General features: G+C 45.9%; 1 protein-coding gene across 1 annotated transcript in view; it reads right to left on the reverse strand.

Annotated features, from left to right (window-relative positions):
• Positions 1 to 2946: 2946 nt before the first annotated feature.
• Positions 2947 to 19019, reverse strand: part of LOC106611283 (cysteine-rich protein 2) — a 29836-nt gene continuing 13763 nt past the window's right edge. The window contains exons 2-8 of the mRNA XM_014211329.3: positions 13060 to 13154; positions 7610 to 7667; positions 7177 to 7308; positions 4738 to 4806; positions 4350 to 4444; positions 3886 to 3943; positions 2947 to 3553 (exon numbers count right to left, since the gene is read on the reverse strand). Coding sequence (XP_014066804.1) covers positions 3486 to 3553; positions 3886 to 3943; positions 4350 to 4444; positions 4738 to 4806; positions 7177 to 7308; positions 7610 to 7667; positions 13060 to 13154 — 575 coding nt within the window. The 3' untranslated portion in view covers positions 2947 to 3485. The remainder of the gene's footprint in view (positions 3554 to 3885; positions 3944 to 4349; positions 4445 to 4737; positions 4807 to 7176; positions 7309 to 7609; positions 7668 to 13059; positions 13155 to 19019) is intronic.

The raw sequence follows: 19019 nt of genomic DNA on the forward strand, positions 1-19019 counted from the left end.
GTTGCATGTCACTCATAGTTTCATACAGTATGTGCTACATGTCACTCAGAGTTTCATACAGTATGTGTTTCATGTCACTCAGAGTTTCATACAGTATGTGTTGCATGTCACTCAGAGTTTCATACAGTATGTGTTGCATGTCACTCAGAGTTTCCAGGCTCTCTAGTTGTAGCGTCTGGTAACTGAAGTGCTGCTGTGATGTCACAGTGTGTACTAGATGCACAGGAAAGCAACCCTATGCTTTTCACTCTCTCCAGCCAACTCCTGGAGTGGAGGAATAAAGACTCATTACAGTACTGACTCTAAACATGAAGGCCAGAGTTTGATAAAAAAATGTTTTACTTTTTCCACTTCACAGACATTAAATATATTATGGGTACCATAATTGAGTCTTTTATGTTAAATGTTGTCAGTTTGTCCAAGCCTTGGCTCAGAGAAAATAAACTGTATGGTAATTTTCCCTCTGTACAGTATGAAATTGCGGTGACAGCTTATGGAACAGATGTATTTAATGACTGCAATACCAGGTGCTAGCAGCTACCATGTCACTTGGACATCCGACTTAAAACTGCAATGATGGTCCATTTCTGTACAGAGGCTGCATTTCCCAGGAGGAATCATAATTATCTCTCCATCTGGACTGAACTGTACATGCCTGCTTGGTGTTAAATCACGTTTCCCACAGAACACTGACTACACCACTTCCGCAACCCGTTCAAACCTCATGTTAAACAATTAATAATTGAGTGTCTTGTGGAATGGCAACTCAGAAAGTGCTTTGCTTGAACTTTGAACTATGAGATATCTTTAACGTATAAATTGTGTGTAAAGACTGACTGTCTTCAACAGTGATCCATTCATTCACTGTGGATTCTTCAGGCCTGCGTTGGAGGGATGAGTGTGTGTGTGTGTGTGTATCTGTGTGTGTGTATCTGTGTGCGTCTGTGTGTATCTGTGTGTGTCTGTGTGTATCTGTGTGTGTCTGTGTGTATTGTGACAACCACCCAACAAACAGCCCACAAGGCATTGATAATGGTGTGTATTATAAATAAAGAGGCAGGGTTGGCCTTGTAGTGAATAGAGTTAGGATGGGTTGAGCTCAGCTCAGACAACAGGGTGGGGTCGGCCCAAGGTCATTATTATGACTGTGAGCTACAAGGTCTGTTGTATAGACTGCATAATTTACACCAGTCATCTACGGCTCTGGGTTACATGATACAGGCAAGCAAACAGCTATTAACAAGTTATCATGTTAATACTGATAACCGTTTTGCATAAGTACCCATTTTGAGTGTTTACTGTGTGTTCATAAGCCTTTATAGCCTTTAAGTATTTGACTCAGAACCTAGTAGTTTAAAACACATGCCAGATTATGTGAACAGTAGAAGGAGAACCAATCCCATGACATGTGTTTATTGTAAGAGGACTGTAGAGAAAACCACATGGGTTTTATGAGGTCAGCCTGGGACAAACCACAGCCATGCACACACACACACACACATATATATACACACACACACACACACACACACACACATATATATATACACATACATACATACATACATACATATATATATACATATACACATATATATATATACATATATACACACACACACACACACACACACACACACACACACACACACACACACACACACACACACACACACACACACATAATGTAAATATGTATATAGAATGGCTCACACACAGGTCAAACCACAGGAGATCAGATCAAAAGTATAGATAGAAATTTTAATTAGTGGGTTCAAAAGACGGAAGCAACAGGACTGAAGAAGTGTAGCCATTTTCTTCACAAACAGCGAGTCCTGAAGTGTTTTAAAGCCTTACTACACAAAACAGATAACTGATCATCATAATCAATAACAGTCATATTATATATATAATACTAAGGCACATTCTAACAGAATGCTTTGTCTGCAGTGTCTGCCAGTTACTCTGTGTGTGTCCAAAATCAGACCCTATTCCCTGTAGTTGAATCCTTTTGACCAGGCCACTATATAGGGAACAAGGTGCTATTTCAGACAGACAAAGGTTCTATAGGCTACTTCCAACTATAATACTTCAGCTCATAGTAATGTCAGTGAGGAATACATCAGGGTTCCTCAGTACACTAACATTTTGACCATATAGAATTGTACAGCTTTTGGATGGTCTATATTCTACAAGTTTATGTTTCGTCACTGTACAGCTTACGTTGCCTCATCTTCTTTCCTTAATTTGTCCCATAGGTGTAGCTGTAGTACAATGCAATTTCCTTATGCAATTTTACTGGTATATTCTTATTCTTAACCAATCAATAAATACATCCTGTGTCAATCAAACCAATTGAAAAGGATTCCATGCCTGAACTCTATACAGTACTGTACATACACAATTTACCCTGCCAAACCAGTAACAGGACCCTCAGAACAGCCTGGGTCCAGATGTGTTTGTTCTGTATTGCAAACTCCTATGGTATCCATTGGAAAAACAGAATCTGGAACCAGGCTACCCTCAAAAACCCACCACCCTAAAATAACATATCTGTCTGAAACCTAAACCCCACAGACGTTTTAATATCATCCATTTGATCAGGAATGGAGTTGGATGGCCAAAACAGTATAAATCATTCCTGCTGTTAAGATGAATGGTTGAAGTAGTGCTCCTGTCCTGATCAGCATCATCTGCACCTGCAGCCAGACTACTCCCTCTCTCCCAGGTGAGATAGATCCCTACCTGTAATCGTAACTTTGTATATTTTTATTGTTGGCCTGTCAGCATGTTACCGTGACAATCCAGCACCTTCCTTTAAAACACCATGTATCACTACTCTGAGGAAAGACTAAAATGTGTTATGTTTACAGAAAGGGATTATTTTAAACTTTTCACCTGGTCTCTAAACTCCCCCTCAACGGATCTATGCTGAACTGTCTCGTAAAGGGTACTTTAAGAGAAATACAATTAAAATATGTTTTATGGCAGTTCTTAAAGTACAATTTTATGTGGGGTTGTAATACGTATATATCAACGCTCGTAAATATACATAAACATGACATAAACTGATCATGAACTCATAAAAGTGAAGAATGGACTTCTTGGCCCTTATGCTTTAGTGGGGAGAGAGAATGGCATTCACATACATTAATGTGGTGCTTTTGTTTTTACTATGGACCCACTCAGGGTTAAATTGATTTCAATAAATATATATCTTTTTTAATTACGTGTAAATAAAATGTCATTTAGAAGGTTGCTGTGCTAGGAGGCTGAGGTGGGCATAGCCAGGTGGTACAGGGTTCAGGGGTTGAAGGGGAGGAAATAGAGGCTAGTGGCAGGGTCTCAGGTCTCTGGGCTGCTTATAGAATGAGCTATAGAGGCGAGTCTAGTGATAATAACACTGTGTTGGATTGTGGTCGTAGTATTGGAGAGGTCAGGTTGGTCTCGGAGGCTGGGGACTGGATGGGGCAGACAGCAGCAGCTCAGGGTTGGGCCTCTGTGCTGACATCCTTCTCGTAGATGTAGCTGCCTACACCACCAGTGTTCACCCCTGGAGAGACAAGAACACATTTTACATTTCAGTCATTTAGCAGGCGATCTTATTCAGAGCGACTTACAGTAGTGAGTGCATACATTTTCAGACGTCTAGGCAGGATCACATGCGGAAAATGTATTGCAGTATAACAAATCATTTATTTTCAGTTGGTGGTTTTGAAACAGTCTGAGTAAGTTGCATCACCTTTGTGTCGGAAGAGCAATATGAGCGGGTTCTTTAAAAAGCAATTCTACACTGCATAGACTACTGTTACAGTACAGCTAATACATAGGTCAGACAACAGCACTACCTGGTGGTTGAATAAAGAAGCCAAGCGACGCGCCTACCTTTTGGTCCAAAGAGACAAGCATAGCATGGCTTGTGGCAGTATGGCTGGCCATCATGCTGAAAAACAAATATTAAACATACACATGAAAATGTAATCATACCATGTATTCATTGAGAATATCCATATTAGAACACATTTATCGGGGCGGCAGGTAGCCTAGTGGTTAGAGGGTTGGACTAGTAACCGAAAGGTTGAAGATTAAATCCTATTTAGGTGCATTCAAGAAGACCAGCCTTAACAAGGTGTTGTGTAGATTCCCTGATATTAATAATGACTAGTTATTTAGGAGTTATTTGTAGATCAGTGATTCTGTGCAGTCAGGGCCATGTTCAGGCCAACTCCTTTGAACACTGTGATTGTCTTTGAATAGCTGGCCCCTTCCTGTGTAAACACCCCTTTCACCCCATCCTCATCCCTTCTTTCTCCATCACCTCCCATCCTATCCATCCCTCTCTCTCCTACCTCTGCATGGCTGCCGGCGGCCAGGGTCTTGCTGCACCTCTCACAACGGAGACAGGGCCGATGCCAGTCCTTCCCCAGGGACGTCACCTTCTCAGCTGTCACACACACACACACACACACACACACACACACACACACACACACACACACACACACACACACACACACACACACACACACACACACACACACACACACACACACACCTTAGAAATGAGATGCATTCATCTCAGGGTTGCTTCAGCAGGTGCCTCGGATATGTTTCAAACTTAATTCAAAGGAATGACAGACAGGAGCACACGATACCATGGCAACTGCACAACAGATAATTCTCACCCTGGTAGTGTGTGATAGGTACTTCATATTATGTAATATAATGGCTACTTACCAAAGTAGACCTTCTTGTTACACCTGGGACACAGGTTGGCCTCACCAGAGAAGGTAGTGATGCTGGAAGCTGTACACACACACACACCCACACACACACACACACACAGTAGTATGGCCTATGGCCTGCAACGATGCAAAAACCCAGTGTGAACAGCTAAATAAACTACCCTGTGACCGTCCCTGGAGTGAGCCTGGTGTTAGCCTTTCCCCTGGACTGAGCCTGGTGTTAGCCTTTCCCCTGAACTGAGCCTGGAGTGAGCCTGGTGTTAGCCTTTCCCCTGAACTGAGCCTGGTGTTAGCCTTTCCCCTGGACTGAGCCTGGTGTTAGCCTTTCCCCTGAACTGAGCCTGGTGTTAGCCTTTCCCCTGGACTGAGCCTGGTGTTAGCCTTTCCCCTGAACTGAGCCTGGTGTTAGCCTTTCCCCTGGACTGAGCCTGGTGTTAGCTTTTCCCCTGGACTGAGCCTGGTGTTAGCCTTTCCCCTGGACTGAGCCTGGTGTTAGCCTTTCCCCTGGACTGAGCCTGGTGTTAGCCTTTCCCCTGGACTGAGCCTGGTGTTAGCCTTTCCCCTGGACTGAGCCTGGTGTTAGCCTTTCCCCTGGACTGAGCCTGGTGTTGAACTTTCCCCTGGACTGAGCCTGGTGTTAGCCTTTCCCCTGGACTGAGCCTGGAGTGAGCCTGGTGTTAGCCTTTCCCCTGGACTGAGCCTGGTGTTAGCCTTTCCCCTGGACTGAGCCTGGAGTGAGCCTGGTGTTAGCCTTTCCCCTGGACTGAGCCTGGTGTTAGCCTTTCCCCTGGACTGAGCCTGGTGTTAACCTTTCCCCTGGACTGAGCCTGGTGTTAGCCTGGTGTTAGCCTTTCCCCTGGACTGAGCCTGGTGTTAGCCTGGTGTTAGCCTTTCCCCTGGACTGAGCCTGGTGTTAGCCTGGTGTTAGCCTTTCCCCTGGACTGAGCCTGGTGTTAGCCTGGTGTTAGCCTTTCCCCTGGAGTGAGCCTGGTGTTAGCCTTTCCCCTGGAGTGAGCCTGGTGTTAGCCTGGTGTTAGCCTTTCCCCTGGACTGAGCCTGGTGTTAGCCTTTCCCCTGGACTGAGCCTGGTGTTAGCCTTTCCCCTGGACTGAGCCTGGTGTTAGCCTGGTGTTAGCCTTTCCCCTGGAGTGAGCCTGGTGTTAGCCTGGTGTTAGCATTTCCCCTGGAGTGAGCCTGGTGTTAGCCTGGTTTTAGCCTGGTTTTAGCCTTTCCCCTGGAGTGAGCCTGGTGTTAGCCTGGTGTCTGCCTGGTGTTAGCCTTTCCACTGGAGTGAGCCTGGTGTTAGTCTGTTGTTAGCCTGATCTTTGCCTGGTGTTAGCCTGATCTTAGCCTGGTTTTAGCCTTTCCCCTTGGCGTGAGTCTGACCTGTATAGTAGGGCTCTAATCACAGGATGACAACAAGGATCTGCTACTCCTTTAGGATAAAGGTGTTAGCATGTTATGTGCCAGCCTGTATAGTAGGGTCTCTATAGAAGGGCCTCTATAGAAGGGCCTGTATAGAAGGGCCTGTATTTGAAGGACCTGTATAGAAGGACCTGTATAGAAGGGCCTGTATAGTAGGGCCTGTATAGAAGGGCCTGTATAGTAGGGCCTGTATAGAAGGGCTTGTATAGTAGGGCCTGTATAGTAGGGCCTGTATAGTAGGGCCTCTATAGAAGGGCCTCTATAGAAGGGCCTGTATAGAAGGGCCTGTATAGTAGGGCCTGTATAGAAGGGCCTGTATAGAAGGGCCTGTATAGAAGGGCCTGTATAGAAGGGCCTGTATAGTAGGGCCTGTATAGAAGGGCCTGTATAGAATGGCCTGTATAGAAGGGCCTGTATAGAAGGGCCTGTATAGAAGGGCCTGTATAGTAGGGCCTGTATAGTAGGGCCTGTATAGAAGGGCCTGTATAGTAGGGCCTGTATAGAAGGGCCTGTATAGTAGGGCCTGTATAGAAGGGCCTGTATAGAAGGGCCTGTATAGTAGGGCCTGTATAGAAGGGCCTGTATAGTAGGGCCTGTATAGAAGGGCCTGTATAGAAGGGCCTGTATAGAAGGGCCTGTATAGTAGGGCCTGTATAGAAGGGCCTGTATAGTAGGGCCTGTATAGAAGGGCCTGTATAGTAGGGCCTGTATAGAAGGGCCTGTATAGTAGGGCCTGTATAGAAGGGCCTGTATAGTAGGGCCTGTATAGAAGGGCCTGTATAGAAGGGCCTGTATAGAAGGGCCTGTATAGTAGGGCCTGTATAGAAGGGCCTGTATAGTAGGGCTTGAGTCAGCAGGAAGACAACACAGAGTCTGCTAATCCTTTTTAACAAAGTCAGCTCCTTCGGCAGCTACTTCCACTATTTCACATCTTTTCCCACGTCAACACTTACACACGTGGACACATGTAAACATGCGCGAAAGAACGCGCACACGTAGCATGTACCTTTGACAGGAGCCCTGGGTGCCAACGCTGCCTTCTCCTCAGGTTTGGGGGGGGCGTCCACGTCAGTCGGAGTCGGGTTATTGTTGAGGGGGGCTTCATACACATAGGACCCTGCTCCACCGATGTTTACACCTACAGAGGTCATAGGTTATATATATATATATATATATATATATATATATATATATATATATATATATATATATACACACACACACACACACACACACCATAAGATACATATTATTTCATATAACATATTAGAAACATTTAACAATCATAACATATGGCTGTGGTTCAGCCCATCTGCTTACTACACAACAGTGTGTTTCTAAACAGTACAATCAAACTGGAGGTTATCAGGAAGTCAGTTTGAAGATCTTCAGATCGTTTTAACCACTGGGCTTTGGACAGACATACAAGTGTACTGCACCTTTTGGTCCGAAGAGGGCAGCATAGCATGGTTTGTGGCAGAAGGGCTTCCCATCGTGCTGTGTAAAGGGAATAAAGAAGAGGAGAATGACAGACAGGGAGTAAATAACAAGTCTAAAACACAAGACTAACAACCATATCTTGGCAATATCCCTTTTCTAGCCAGACTCATGCATTTTTGGGAAAAAAATGGTTATTGGATTGTGTGTGTGTGTGTGTGTGTGTGTGTGTGTGTGTGTGTGTGTGTGTGTGTGTGTGTGTGTGTGTGTGTGTGGGAGAGAGAGAGGCTGAGACAGAAAAACACCACAGCCTCCTGAGAAAGAGAGTCTGATAAATCAACAGTACTGGTCTGCTGGTTACAATGACGTTTGGACATATGGTGTAGATGCAACACACAGACATGGTAGAATGGAAAGTGGGGATCAAACCAAACGCCTCACATCCGGGTCCTGTTCAGGAGAATGGTTTTGGTTGGAGGATTACGGATTAGTGGTCATGTAATAGTTGTCAGTGGTCAAAGCCAGCCAGCCAGCCAGCCAGTAGGAGGATCATCAGGGTCTAGACCAGAGAGCAGACATCCAGTCCAGTCCTAATTCATCTTTCCTCCACTCCTCCATTTCTCACCTCGCCGCTTTCGCAAAATGGATTGGAGGAGGTTCGAGGGGAGGGAGGGACCTTGGATACTCTCCTCCAATACAGTTGAGGAGGAGGTGAGGAGATAGGATGTAAGTGGCATCTCCTCACAGGAGATATGCGATTTACTGGGCCTGGAAGTGGCATCTTTTCACAGGAGATACGCGATTTACTGGGCCTGGAAGTGGTATCTCTTCACAGGAGATACGCGATTTACTGGGCCTGGAAGTGGTATCTCTTCACAGGAGATATGCGATTTACTGGGCCTGGAAGTGGTATCTCTTCACAGGAGATACGCGATTTACTGGGCCTGGAAGTGGTATCTCTTCACAGGAGATACGCGATTTACTGGGCCTGGAAGTGGCATCTCTTCACAGGAGATACGCGATTTACTGGGCCTGGAAGTGGTATCTCTTCACAGGAAATACGCGATTTACTGGGCCTGGAAGTGGTATCTCTTCACAGGAGATACGCGATTTACTGGGCCTGGAAGTGGCATCTCCTCACAGGAGATATGCGATTTACTGTGCCTGGAAGTGGCATCTCTTCACAGGAGATACGCGATTTACTGGGCCTGGAAGTGGCATCTCTTCACAGGAGATACGCGATTTACTGGGCCTGGAAGTGGTATCTCTTCACAGGAAATACGCGATTTACTGGGCCTGGAAGTGGCATCTCTTCACAGGAGATACGCGATTTACTGGGCCTGGAAGTGGTATCTCTTCACAGGAGATACGCGATTTACTGGGCCTGGAAGTGGCATCTCCTCACAGGAGATATGCGATTTACTGGGCCTGGAAGTGGCATCTCCTCACAGGAGATATGCGATTTACTGGGCCTGGAAGTGGCATCTGCTCACAGGCGATACGCGATTTACTGGGCCTGGAAGTGGTATCTCTTCACAGGAGATACGTGATTTACTGGGCCTGGAAGTGGCATCTCCTCACAGGAGATACGTGATTTACTGGACCTGGAAGTGGCATCTCCTCACAGGAGATACATGATTTACTGGACCTGGAAGTGGCATCTCTTCACAGGAGATTCATGATTTACTGGGCCTGGAAGTGGTATCTCTTCACAGGAGATACGTGATTTACTGGGCCTGGAAGTGGCATCTCCTCACAGGAGATACGTGATTTACTGGGCCTGGAAGTGGTATCTCTTCACAGGAGATTCATGATTTACTGGGCCTGGAAGTGGTATCTCTTCACAGGAGATATGTGATTTACTGGGCCTGGAAGTGGCATCTCCTCACAGGAGATACGTGATTTACTGGGCCTGGAAGTGGCATCTCTTCACAGGAGATTCATGATTTACTGGGCCTGGAAGTGGTATCTCTTCACAGCATATATCACACTGGCTACAGTCCTTGTTGTCTAATAGCGTTATAGTACACCAATAACCCCTCATCTATGAACCCGCCCTTCAGTTTCCATGACAATAGGCTACTGGCTTTTCAGACCACGGCCAGGTTATCACCATGTCAATGCAGTCTAGGGCCGCAGGGCGGACTAGAGGACATTTAACATGTAATCACTGTGTGTGTGGAATCTGCTGTCTGTTCATGGAGAGGACAGACTAGAGGACATGTAACATATAGAGAGATTAAACCTTCCCTGTAGCTCAGTTGGTAGAGCATGGTAGAGCATGGTGTTTGCAATGCCAGGGTTGTGGGTTCGATTCCCACGGGGGGCCAGCAGAGAAAAAAAAAGAAAAAAATTGTATGAAATGTATGCATTCACTACTGTAAATTGCTCTGGATAAGAGCGTCTGCTAAATGACTAAAATGTAAATGTAATTAAACAACCCAACCCAGGCCAGGTCTGGCAGCACCCACTACTAGCCTGGTCACAGATACTAGCCTGGTCACAGATACTAGCCTGGTCACAGATACTAGCCTGGTCACAGATGTGTTTGTGCTGTATTGGAGTTGGTTATAGCCTGGTCCCAGATGTTTTTGTGCTGTACAGGAGTTGGTTATAGCCTGGTCACAGATGTGTTTGTGCTGTATTGGAGTTGGTTATAGCCTGGTCCCAGATGTGTTTGTGCTGTACTGGAGTTGGTTATAGCCTGGTCACAGATGTGTTTGTGCTGTATTGCAGTTGGTTATAGCCTGGTCCCAGATGTGTTTGTGCTGTATTGGAGTTGGTTATAGCCTGGTCCCAGATGTGTTTGTGCTGTATTGGAGTTGGTTATAGCCTGGTCCCAGATGTGTTTGTGCTGTATTGGAGTTGGTTATAGCCTAGTTACAAATGTGTTTGTGCTGTATTGCAGTTGGTTATAGCCTGGTCCCAGATGTGTTTGTGCTGTATTGCAGTTGGTTATAGCCTGGTCCCAGATGTGTTTGTGCTGTATTGCAGTTGGTTATAGCCTGGTTGCAGATGTGTTTGTGCTGTATTGCAGTTGGTTATAGCCTGGTTGCAGATGTGTTTGTGCTGTATTGCAGTTGGTTATAGCCTGGTTGCAGATGTGTTTGTGCTGTATTGCAGTTGGTTATAGCCTGGTTGCAGATGTGTTTGTGCTGTATTGGAGTTGGTTATAGCCTGGTTGCAGATGTGTTTGTGCTGTATTGCAGTTGGTTATAGCCTGGTCCCAGATGTGTTTGTGCTGTATTGCAGTTGGTTATAGCTTGGTTGTAGATGTGTTTGTGCTGTATTGCAGTTGGTTACAGCCTGGTCCCAGATGTGTTTGTGCTGTATTGGAGTTGGTTATAGCCTGGTCCCAGATGTGTTTGTGCTGTATTGCAGTTGGTTACAGCCTGGTCCCAGATGTGTTTGTGCTGTATTGCAGTTGGTTACAGCCTGGTCCCAGATGTGTTTGTGCTGTATTGCAGTTGGTTATAGCCTGGTCCCAGATGTGTTTGTGCTGTATTGGAGTTGGTTATAGCCTGGTCCCAGATATGTTTGTGCTGTATTGGAGTTGGTTATAGCCTGGTCCCAGATGTGTTTGTGCTGTATTGGAGTTGGTTATAGCCTGGTCCCAGATGTGTTTGTGCTGTATTGCAGTTGGTTATAGCCTGGTCCCAGATGTGTTTGTGCTGTATTGCAGTTGGTTATAGCCTGGTTGCAGATGTGTTTGTGCTGTATTGCAGTTGGTTATACCCTAGTCCCAGATGTGTTTGTGCTGTATTGGAGTTGGTTATAGCCTGGTCCCAGATGTGTTTGTGCTGTACAGGAGTTGGTTATAGCCTAGTCCCAGATGTGTTTGTGCTGTATTGGAGTTGGTTATAGCCTGGTTGCAGATGTGTTTGTGCTGTATTGGAGTTGGTTATAGCCTAGTCACAGATGTGTTTGTGCTGTACAGTAGTTGGTTATACAGCACAAACTGGTCTGGGACCAGGCTAATCTACTACTGGGGTCTGGATGGAAATTGTGGCGAGGACGGAGAGAGGACATTTAACATGTATGATGTAATCCTTTATAGAGAGGAAATAACCCAGGACAGGTCAACATCTAGTATCTAGTGATGACTGAGGTCTGGTCTGGGGGGAAATTTAGTTTGTGTCGTAAAAAAGATGCAGAATTCCCATCCTTCATTTCTTCCTGTTCTGTTCTGATCCAGGCCCAGGGACAGCGCTGTTTCACACAGGAGGAGATGTCCACTATTCCTGACCTGATCCAGGGACAGCGCTGTTTCACACAGGAGGAGATGTCCACTATTCCTGTTCTGATCCAGGCCCAGGGACAGCGCTGTTTCACACAGGAGGAGATGTCCACTATTCCTGACCTGATCCAGGGACAGCGCTGTTTCACACAGGAGGAGATGTCCACTATTCCTGTTCTGATCCAGGCCCAGGGACAGTGTTGTTTCACACAGGAGGAGATGTCCACTATTCCTGACCTGATCCAGGGACAGCGCTGTTTCACACAGGAGGAGATGTCCACTATTCCTGTTCTGTTCTGATCCAGGGACAGCGCTGTTTCACACAGGAGGACATGTCCACTATAACACTTAGACATGGTGAAAATAGAAGGTCATGAAAAAGCCTGTTCTGATCCAGGAAGCAGTGCAGTTTCACAGTCACGTACAGTAACAGCATGTGTGGAGGAGATATACAGTATATTCACTATAACACACAGACATGGTGGAGATAGAAGCTAGAATGGCTGTCTAACGGAGTAAAATAGAACCCTTTTACAATATGTTATACTGGTATTTCTATGTGCTGACTTGCTAGGTCCTAAAGTAACCTTCAGCAAGGGTGTGTGTGTGTGTGTGTGTGTGTGTGTGTGTGTGTGTGTGTGTGTGTGTGTGTGTGTGTGTGTGTGTGTGTGTGTGTCAAATAGTCAATACAAAACTGAGGCCTGCATTGGGGGGCTCCCGAGTGGTGCAGCGGTCTAAGGCACTGCATCTCAGTGCTAGAGGCGTCAACAAAGACACCCTGGTTCGAATCTAGGCTGTATCATAACCAGCCATGATTGGGAATCCAATAGGGCGGCACACAACTGGCCCAGCGTCATCCGGGTTTGGCCGGTGTACGCCGTCATTGTAAATAAGAATCTGTTCTTAACTGACTTGCCTAGTTAAATAAAACATGGGATTTTACCATTAAGCTATACCAGGTGGATCTTCAGATGTTGCATCTTAAAGTTTGTAATTTCCACTTTGAAATTGCAGACTTGATTTTCCATTCCGAAATATGTATCAACCCCTACAAAATGTTCATGAATTATAATCCACATAATAATTCACATTTCCTGTTGCTGCCGGATTATTTTCCTGCTGTAACAAACTGGCTCAAATTAAGATTCTACGTCTGTATACTGATCCTATGTGTGTGAGCCTTCAGACCCACAGAAGTCATTGTTCATCACTCACCTCAGCATGTCCTCCTGCGTTCAGGGTTTTGTTACAGCGGCCACACTTCAGACAGAATTTATGCCAGTCCTTCCCCAGTGATGACACCTTCTCAGCTAGAGAGAGAGAAAGAAAGGAAAGAGAGAGGAGAAACAGAGAGATAGGGAAAGGGGGGGGGGAAGAAGATTGTTAGAGAAAGCATTTTAATAAAGCAGCATGTCCCAATCAATCAATCAGATTCCAAACTCTCCACCATGGCCAAGACCAAAGAGCTCTCCAAGGATGTCAGGGACAAGATTGTAGACCTACACAAAGCTGGAATTGGCTACAAGACCATCGCCAAGCAGCTTGGTGAGAAGGTGACAACAGTTGGTGCGATTATTCGCAAATGGAAGAAACACAAAAGAACTGTCAATCTCCCTCGGCCTGGGGCTCCATGCAAGATCTCACCTCATGGGGTTGCAATGATCATGAGAACGGTGAGGAATCAGCCCAGAACTACACGGGAGGATCTTGTCAATGATCTCAAGGCAGCTGGGACCATAGTTACCAAGAAAACAATTGGTAACACATTACGCCGTGAAGGACTGAAATCCTGCAGCGCCCGCAAGGTCCCCTTGCTCAAGAAAGCACATATACATGCCCGTCTGAAGTTTGCCAATGAACATCTGAATGATTCAGAGGACAACTGGGTGAAAGTGTTGTGGTCAGATGAGACCAAAATGGAGCTCTTTGGCATCAACTCAACTCGCCGTGTTTGGAGGAGGAGGAATGCTGCCTATGACCCCAAGAACACCATCCCCACCGTCAAACATGGAGGTGGAAACATTATGCTTTGGGGGTGTTTTTCTGCTAAGGGGACAGGACAACTTCACCACATCAAAGGGACGATGTACCATCAAATCTTGGGTGAGAACCGCCTTCCCTCAGCCAGGGCATTGAAAATGGGTCGTGGATGGGTATTCCAGCATGACAATGACCCAAAACACACGGCCAAGGCAACAAAGGAGTGGCTCAAGAAGAAGCACATTAAGGTCCTGGAGTGGCCTAGCCAGTCTCCAGACCTTAATCCCATAGAAAATCTGTGGAGGGAGCTGAAGGTTCGAGTTGCCAAACGTCAGCCTCGAAACCTTAATGACTTGGAGAAGATCTGCAAAGAGGAGTGGGACAAAATCCCTCCTGAGATGTGTGCAAACCTGGTGGCCAACTACAAGAAACGTCTGACCTCTGTGATTGCCAACCAACAAGGGTTTTGCCACCAAGTACTAAGTCATGTTTTGCAGAGGGGTCAAATACTTATTTCCCTCATTAAAATGCAAATCAATTTATAACATTTTTGACATGCATTCTTCTGGATTTTTTTGTTGTTATTCTGTCACTCACTGTTCAAATAAATCTACCATTAAAATTATAGACTGATCATTTCTTTGTCAGTGGGCAAACGTACAAAATCAGCAGGGGATCAAATACTTTTTTCCATCACTGTATATACCTCTGTATAACCCATTGTGACTGTAGTCTTCTTAAGGTCTTTATATACCTCTGTATAACCCATTGTGACTGTAGTCTTCTTAAGGTCTTTATATACCTCTGTATAACCCATTGTAACTGTAGTCTTCTTAAGGTCTTTATATACCTCAGTATAACCCATTGTAACTGTAGTCTTCTTAAGGTCTTTATATACCTCTGTATAACCCATTGTAACTGTAGTCTTCTTAAGGTCTTTATATACCTCTGTATAACCCATTGTAACTGTCACTCCTCTACAGTAAATTACACTAGAGGGAGAATGGAGTTCCTCAGTGCTTTACACTGTAGTTGGTTTAATGATTTTCCGTATGTTCCACTGATTCCTATTTGGTAGTCTAATAGGCAATTAGAGAAGTGGGTATTATGATTCTGAGTGTGCTTGAAGTGCACCAAATACGATGCTGCTGTGAGGTCATCAGGAAGAGTATGGCTGGACAGCAGGGTCTCAACAGCAGCTAACCCAAATCCCTTATATCCCTCTCCCCACATCCCCCTTCTCCTCCTCCCTCTCTCCAACCCCAACCCCGTTTCCATCCCCTCTTACCACCAGTCTCTCTTCCAGATCAGTCCAGACACTTCACCAGACAAGAGCTGTCCTAATTATACCCCGTCCGTCCTTCCCTCCTCCTCTCTCTCCCTCCCTCCTGCCTTCTCTCTCTCCCTCCCTCCCCCCCTCTCTCTCTCCCTCCATCCTCCCCGCCTCCTCCTCCCCCCCCCTCCCTCCCTCCATCCTCCTTCCTTCTCTCCCTCCCTCCCTCCCTCCCTCCCTCCCTCCCTCCCTCCCTCCCTCCCTCCCCCTCCCTCCCCTCCAGACAATGGTCCAGAGGTCTGCATGACCGGCTAAGCTCCCTACAGGAAACACCTTCTCTTACAATGGCAGGGCACAATCAGCCGGAAGTTAGGCCAGACCCCGCTTCCTACACCTTCCTCATCCCCTTTCTCCCTCCTCCTCTCCTTCCCTCTCTTCCCACATGGAGACAGAGGATTATTTTAGAAGGTTTGTTTCAGACCCCCCTCTGTTAGTCAGCGACTCCCCATTGGGCAGTTTATGTTCTCTCTCCAATCAGTGTCATTGTCATAACTTCTCACTGTCAACTACACAAAAGAATGACCTAGTAGGATGGGACACATGGCTATGCCAGCCAACACTGTCATTGTGTGAGGGATTGGTCAGTTAGATGATAAACAGGCCAGCTAACAGATGTATGAGTGAGACAGGGCGGAAGGCTATACCAGTCAGCCAGCCAGCCAGCCAGTCCTCTGTCATTGTGTGAGGGATATGTCAGTTAGATGATAAACAGGCCAGCTAACAGATGTATGAGTGAGACAGGGCGAAGGCTATACCAGTCAGCCAGCCAGCCAGCCAGCCAGCCAGCCAGCCAGTCCTCTGTCATTGTGTGTGTGAGGGATATGTCAGTTAGATGATAAACAGGCCAGCTAACAGATGTATGAGTGAGACAGGGCGGAAGGCTATACCAGTCAGCCAGCCAGCCAGCCAGTCCTCTGTCATTGTGTGAGGGATATGTCAGTTAGATGATAAACAGGCCAGCTAACAGATGTATGAGTGAGACAGGGCGAAGGCTATACCAGTCAGCCAGCCAGCCAGCCAGCCAGCCAGTCCTCTGTCATTGTGTGTGTGAGGGATATGTGATCAAGAGACCAGTTAAAACAGCACTTCAGTTTAAGGGGTTGCTGTTATTGTTAGAGGAGAGAGGTTGTGAGAGGGCTGTCTGGGATATGAGTGTGTGTGTGTGTGTGTGTGTGTGTGTGTGTGTGTGTGTGTGTGTGTGTGTGTGTGTGTGTGTGTGTGTGTGTGTGTGTGTGTGTGTGTGTGTTAGTAGAAGAGAAGGATACCCGGTTGTCTATCCCCTGGCTGTCCTCCAAACAACCATTTTCCCTATACGATGCCACACACACACACACACACACACACACACACACACACACACACACACACACACACACACACACACACACACACACACACACACACACACACACACACACACACACACACACACACACACCACACACACACAGCAGAGTAAAAGTTGTACATTTTTACAAGGCTCCATGTTGACCCGCTAATGAAAGGTCACCACCATCACCCCTGCCTCGTTATGGTAATGTGTGAACACACTAGTGTAAACAAACACACCGGAGCTCAGAGGGAAATCCTCAGGATATGCTAGTTAACAAGGTAAACACTGCTGAGGATGTGGAAAGTTTGATGACAGCATAACTGAAAATATTGTGCTTAGCTCTAACGGGATAGTGTTCCAAACAACTTGATTACAACCGCTTAATTATCAACCCTAATGAGCCAGAAGCACCCAAACACCATAATTCACACACACATCACACACAATCTCACACACAAACACACAGTCTCACACACGCACGTGCAAACACACATGCACACACTCACACATGCACACGTGCACAGACACACAACCCAGGCCAAGGGGATGAGCTGAGCTGAGCTGAGCTTACCTTGGATCTCTGCATCTGTTAAACAAAATCATCACAGGCAAATAATGACTAGACTACTCCGCCTTGAACAACATTGACACAGCTGAACTACATGCAACACTACTGCAGCAGGAACAGGAAGGAATGTCAATGGGATAGTGATACCTTATGAAATTACTTGAAAACTGGATTACAACTGAACTAAAATCCAATCAGCAGGATGACACCGTATGACCTCTGCTCTCTCATATCTGATACGTGTGTGTGTGTGTGTGTTACTGTGTTTCAATCTAAGTGTCATGCATGTAGTTCTACAGTAGCCACATAGATCGCAAACAGCTCCAGCATTTCCACACTTGGCTAGATGTGAGAACAGTATTCTACTAACTATAGACCCTCCATCACATGGAGTGATCTCTGGGAAATGAGCAAGGCAGTTAACCCCCAACGACTGCTCCCCGGGCGCCGATGACATGGACGTCGGTTACGGCAGCCTCCCGCACCTCTCTGATTCAGAGGGGTTGTGCAACTGACCAGTGATCCCGTTTCCACTTCCCCCTTTCATTATGGAGTTCACCCATCACTCCATCTCTTAGGCTAGGCTACATTCTTTCATTATGGAGTTCACCCATCACTCCATCTCTTAGGCTAGGCTACATTCTTTCATTATAGAGTCCACCCATCACTCCATCTCTTAGGCTAGGCTACATTCTTTCATTATAGAGTTCACCCATCACTCCATCTCTTAGGCTTGGCTACATTCTTTCATTATGGAGTTCACCCATCACTCCATCTCTTAGGCTAGGCTACATTCTTTCATTATAGAGTCCACCCATCACTCCATCTCTTAGGCTAGGCTACATTCTTTCCCACCAGCATCTGGAGAAGGTCTATTTAAAACACTACAAGCCCTGCATGAAGAACATTCTTCTTGTGACACATAATGAATTAATAGGTTACAACAAGTGACTCTATCCATTTAAATTCAATCTATTTGATTTATTTATTACGTTTACTTGGCAACAAAACACCAGTCTCAGAGTATGAGAAGTGGTGCACTGCACCAGGTCTAGCTGGTAGCTAACACCAGTCTCAGAGTATGAGAAGTGGTGCACTGCACCAGGTCTAGCTGGTAGCTAACACCAGTCTCAGAGTATGAGAAGTGGTGCTCTGCACCAGGTCTAGCTGGTAGCTAACACCAGTCTCAGAGTATGAGAAGTGGTGCACTGCACCAGGTCTAGCTGGCAGCTAATTTAGATCTGCAGTCCCCGCTATTCGTGAAGTAAACTGAAATTCCAATTTAATTTAACATTTTCCTCAGTACAATTGAAATGGAATTGACCCCAATGCAGAATACAGAATATAAATGGTATGTTTTTCGTTGAATGAACAGTATGATGCTATTTACATGTGTACAAGTGCACTATAGGCTACATATTTCCAAATTACAGTTGGTTGGACTTCTACATCAACCATTATTAATGTGGACCTGTCTGTTATTTAGCCCCCCATACTGTAAACCACCAACCCCTCTCCCTTTATGTCCCAACCCCCCCTTCCCTCCTCATTCCTCTCCAGCTGAGTCCATGCAGGCGTTTGTACTATTCCAGCCCTACTCTGATAACTGTACTATTCCAGCCCTCCTCTGATAACTGTACTATTCCAGCCCTCCTCTGATAACTGTACTATTCCAGCCCTCCTCTGATAACTGTACTATTCCAGCCCTCCTCTGATAACTGTACTATTCCAGCCCTACTCTGATAACTGTACTATTCCAGCCCTCCTCTGATAACTGTACTATTCCAGCCCTCCTCTGATAACTGTACTATTCCAGCCCTCCTCTGATAACTGTACTATTCCAGCCCTCCTCTGATAACTGTACTATTCCAGCCCTCCTCTGATAACTGTACTATTCCAGCCCTCCTCTGATAACTGTACTATTCCAGCCCTACTCTGATAACTGTACTATTCCAGCCCTC

The sequence above is a fragment of the Salmo salar genome, chromosome 09 (assembly GCF_965601325.2).
Source record: "Salmo salar chromosome 09, fSalSal1, whole genome shotgun sequence".
In the NCBI taxonomy this organism is placed as follows: domain Eukaryota; kingdom Metazoa; phylum Chordata; class Actinopteri; order Salmoniformes; family Salmonidae; genus Salmo; species Salmo salar.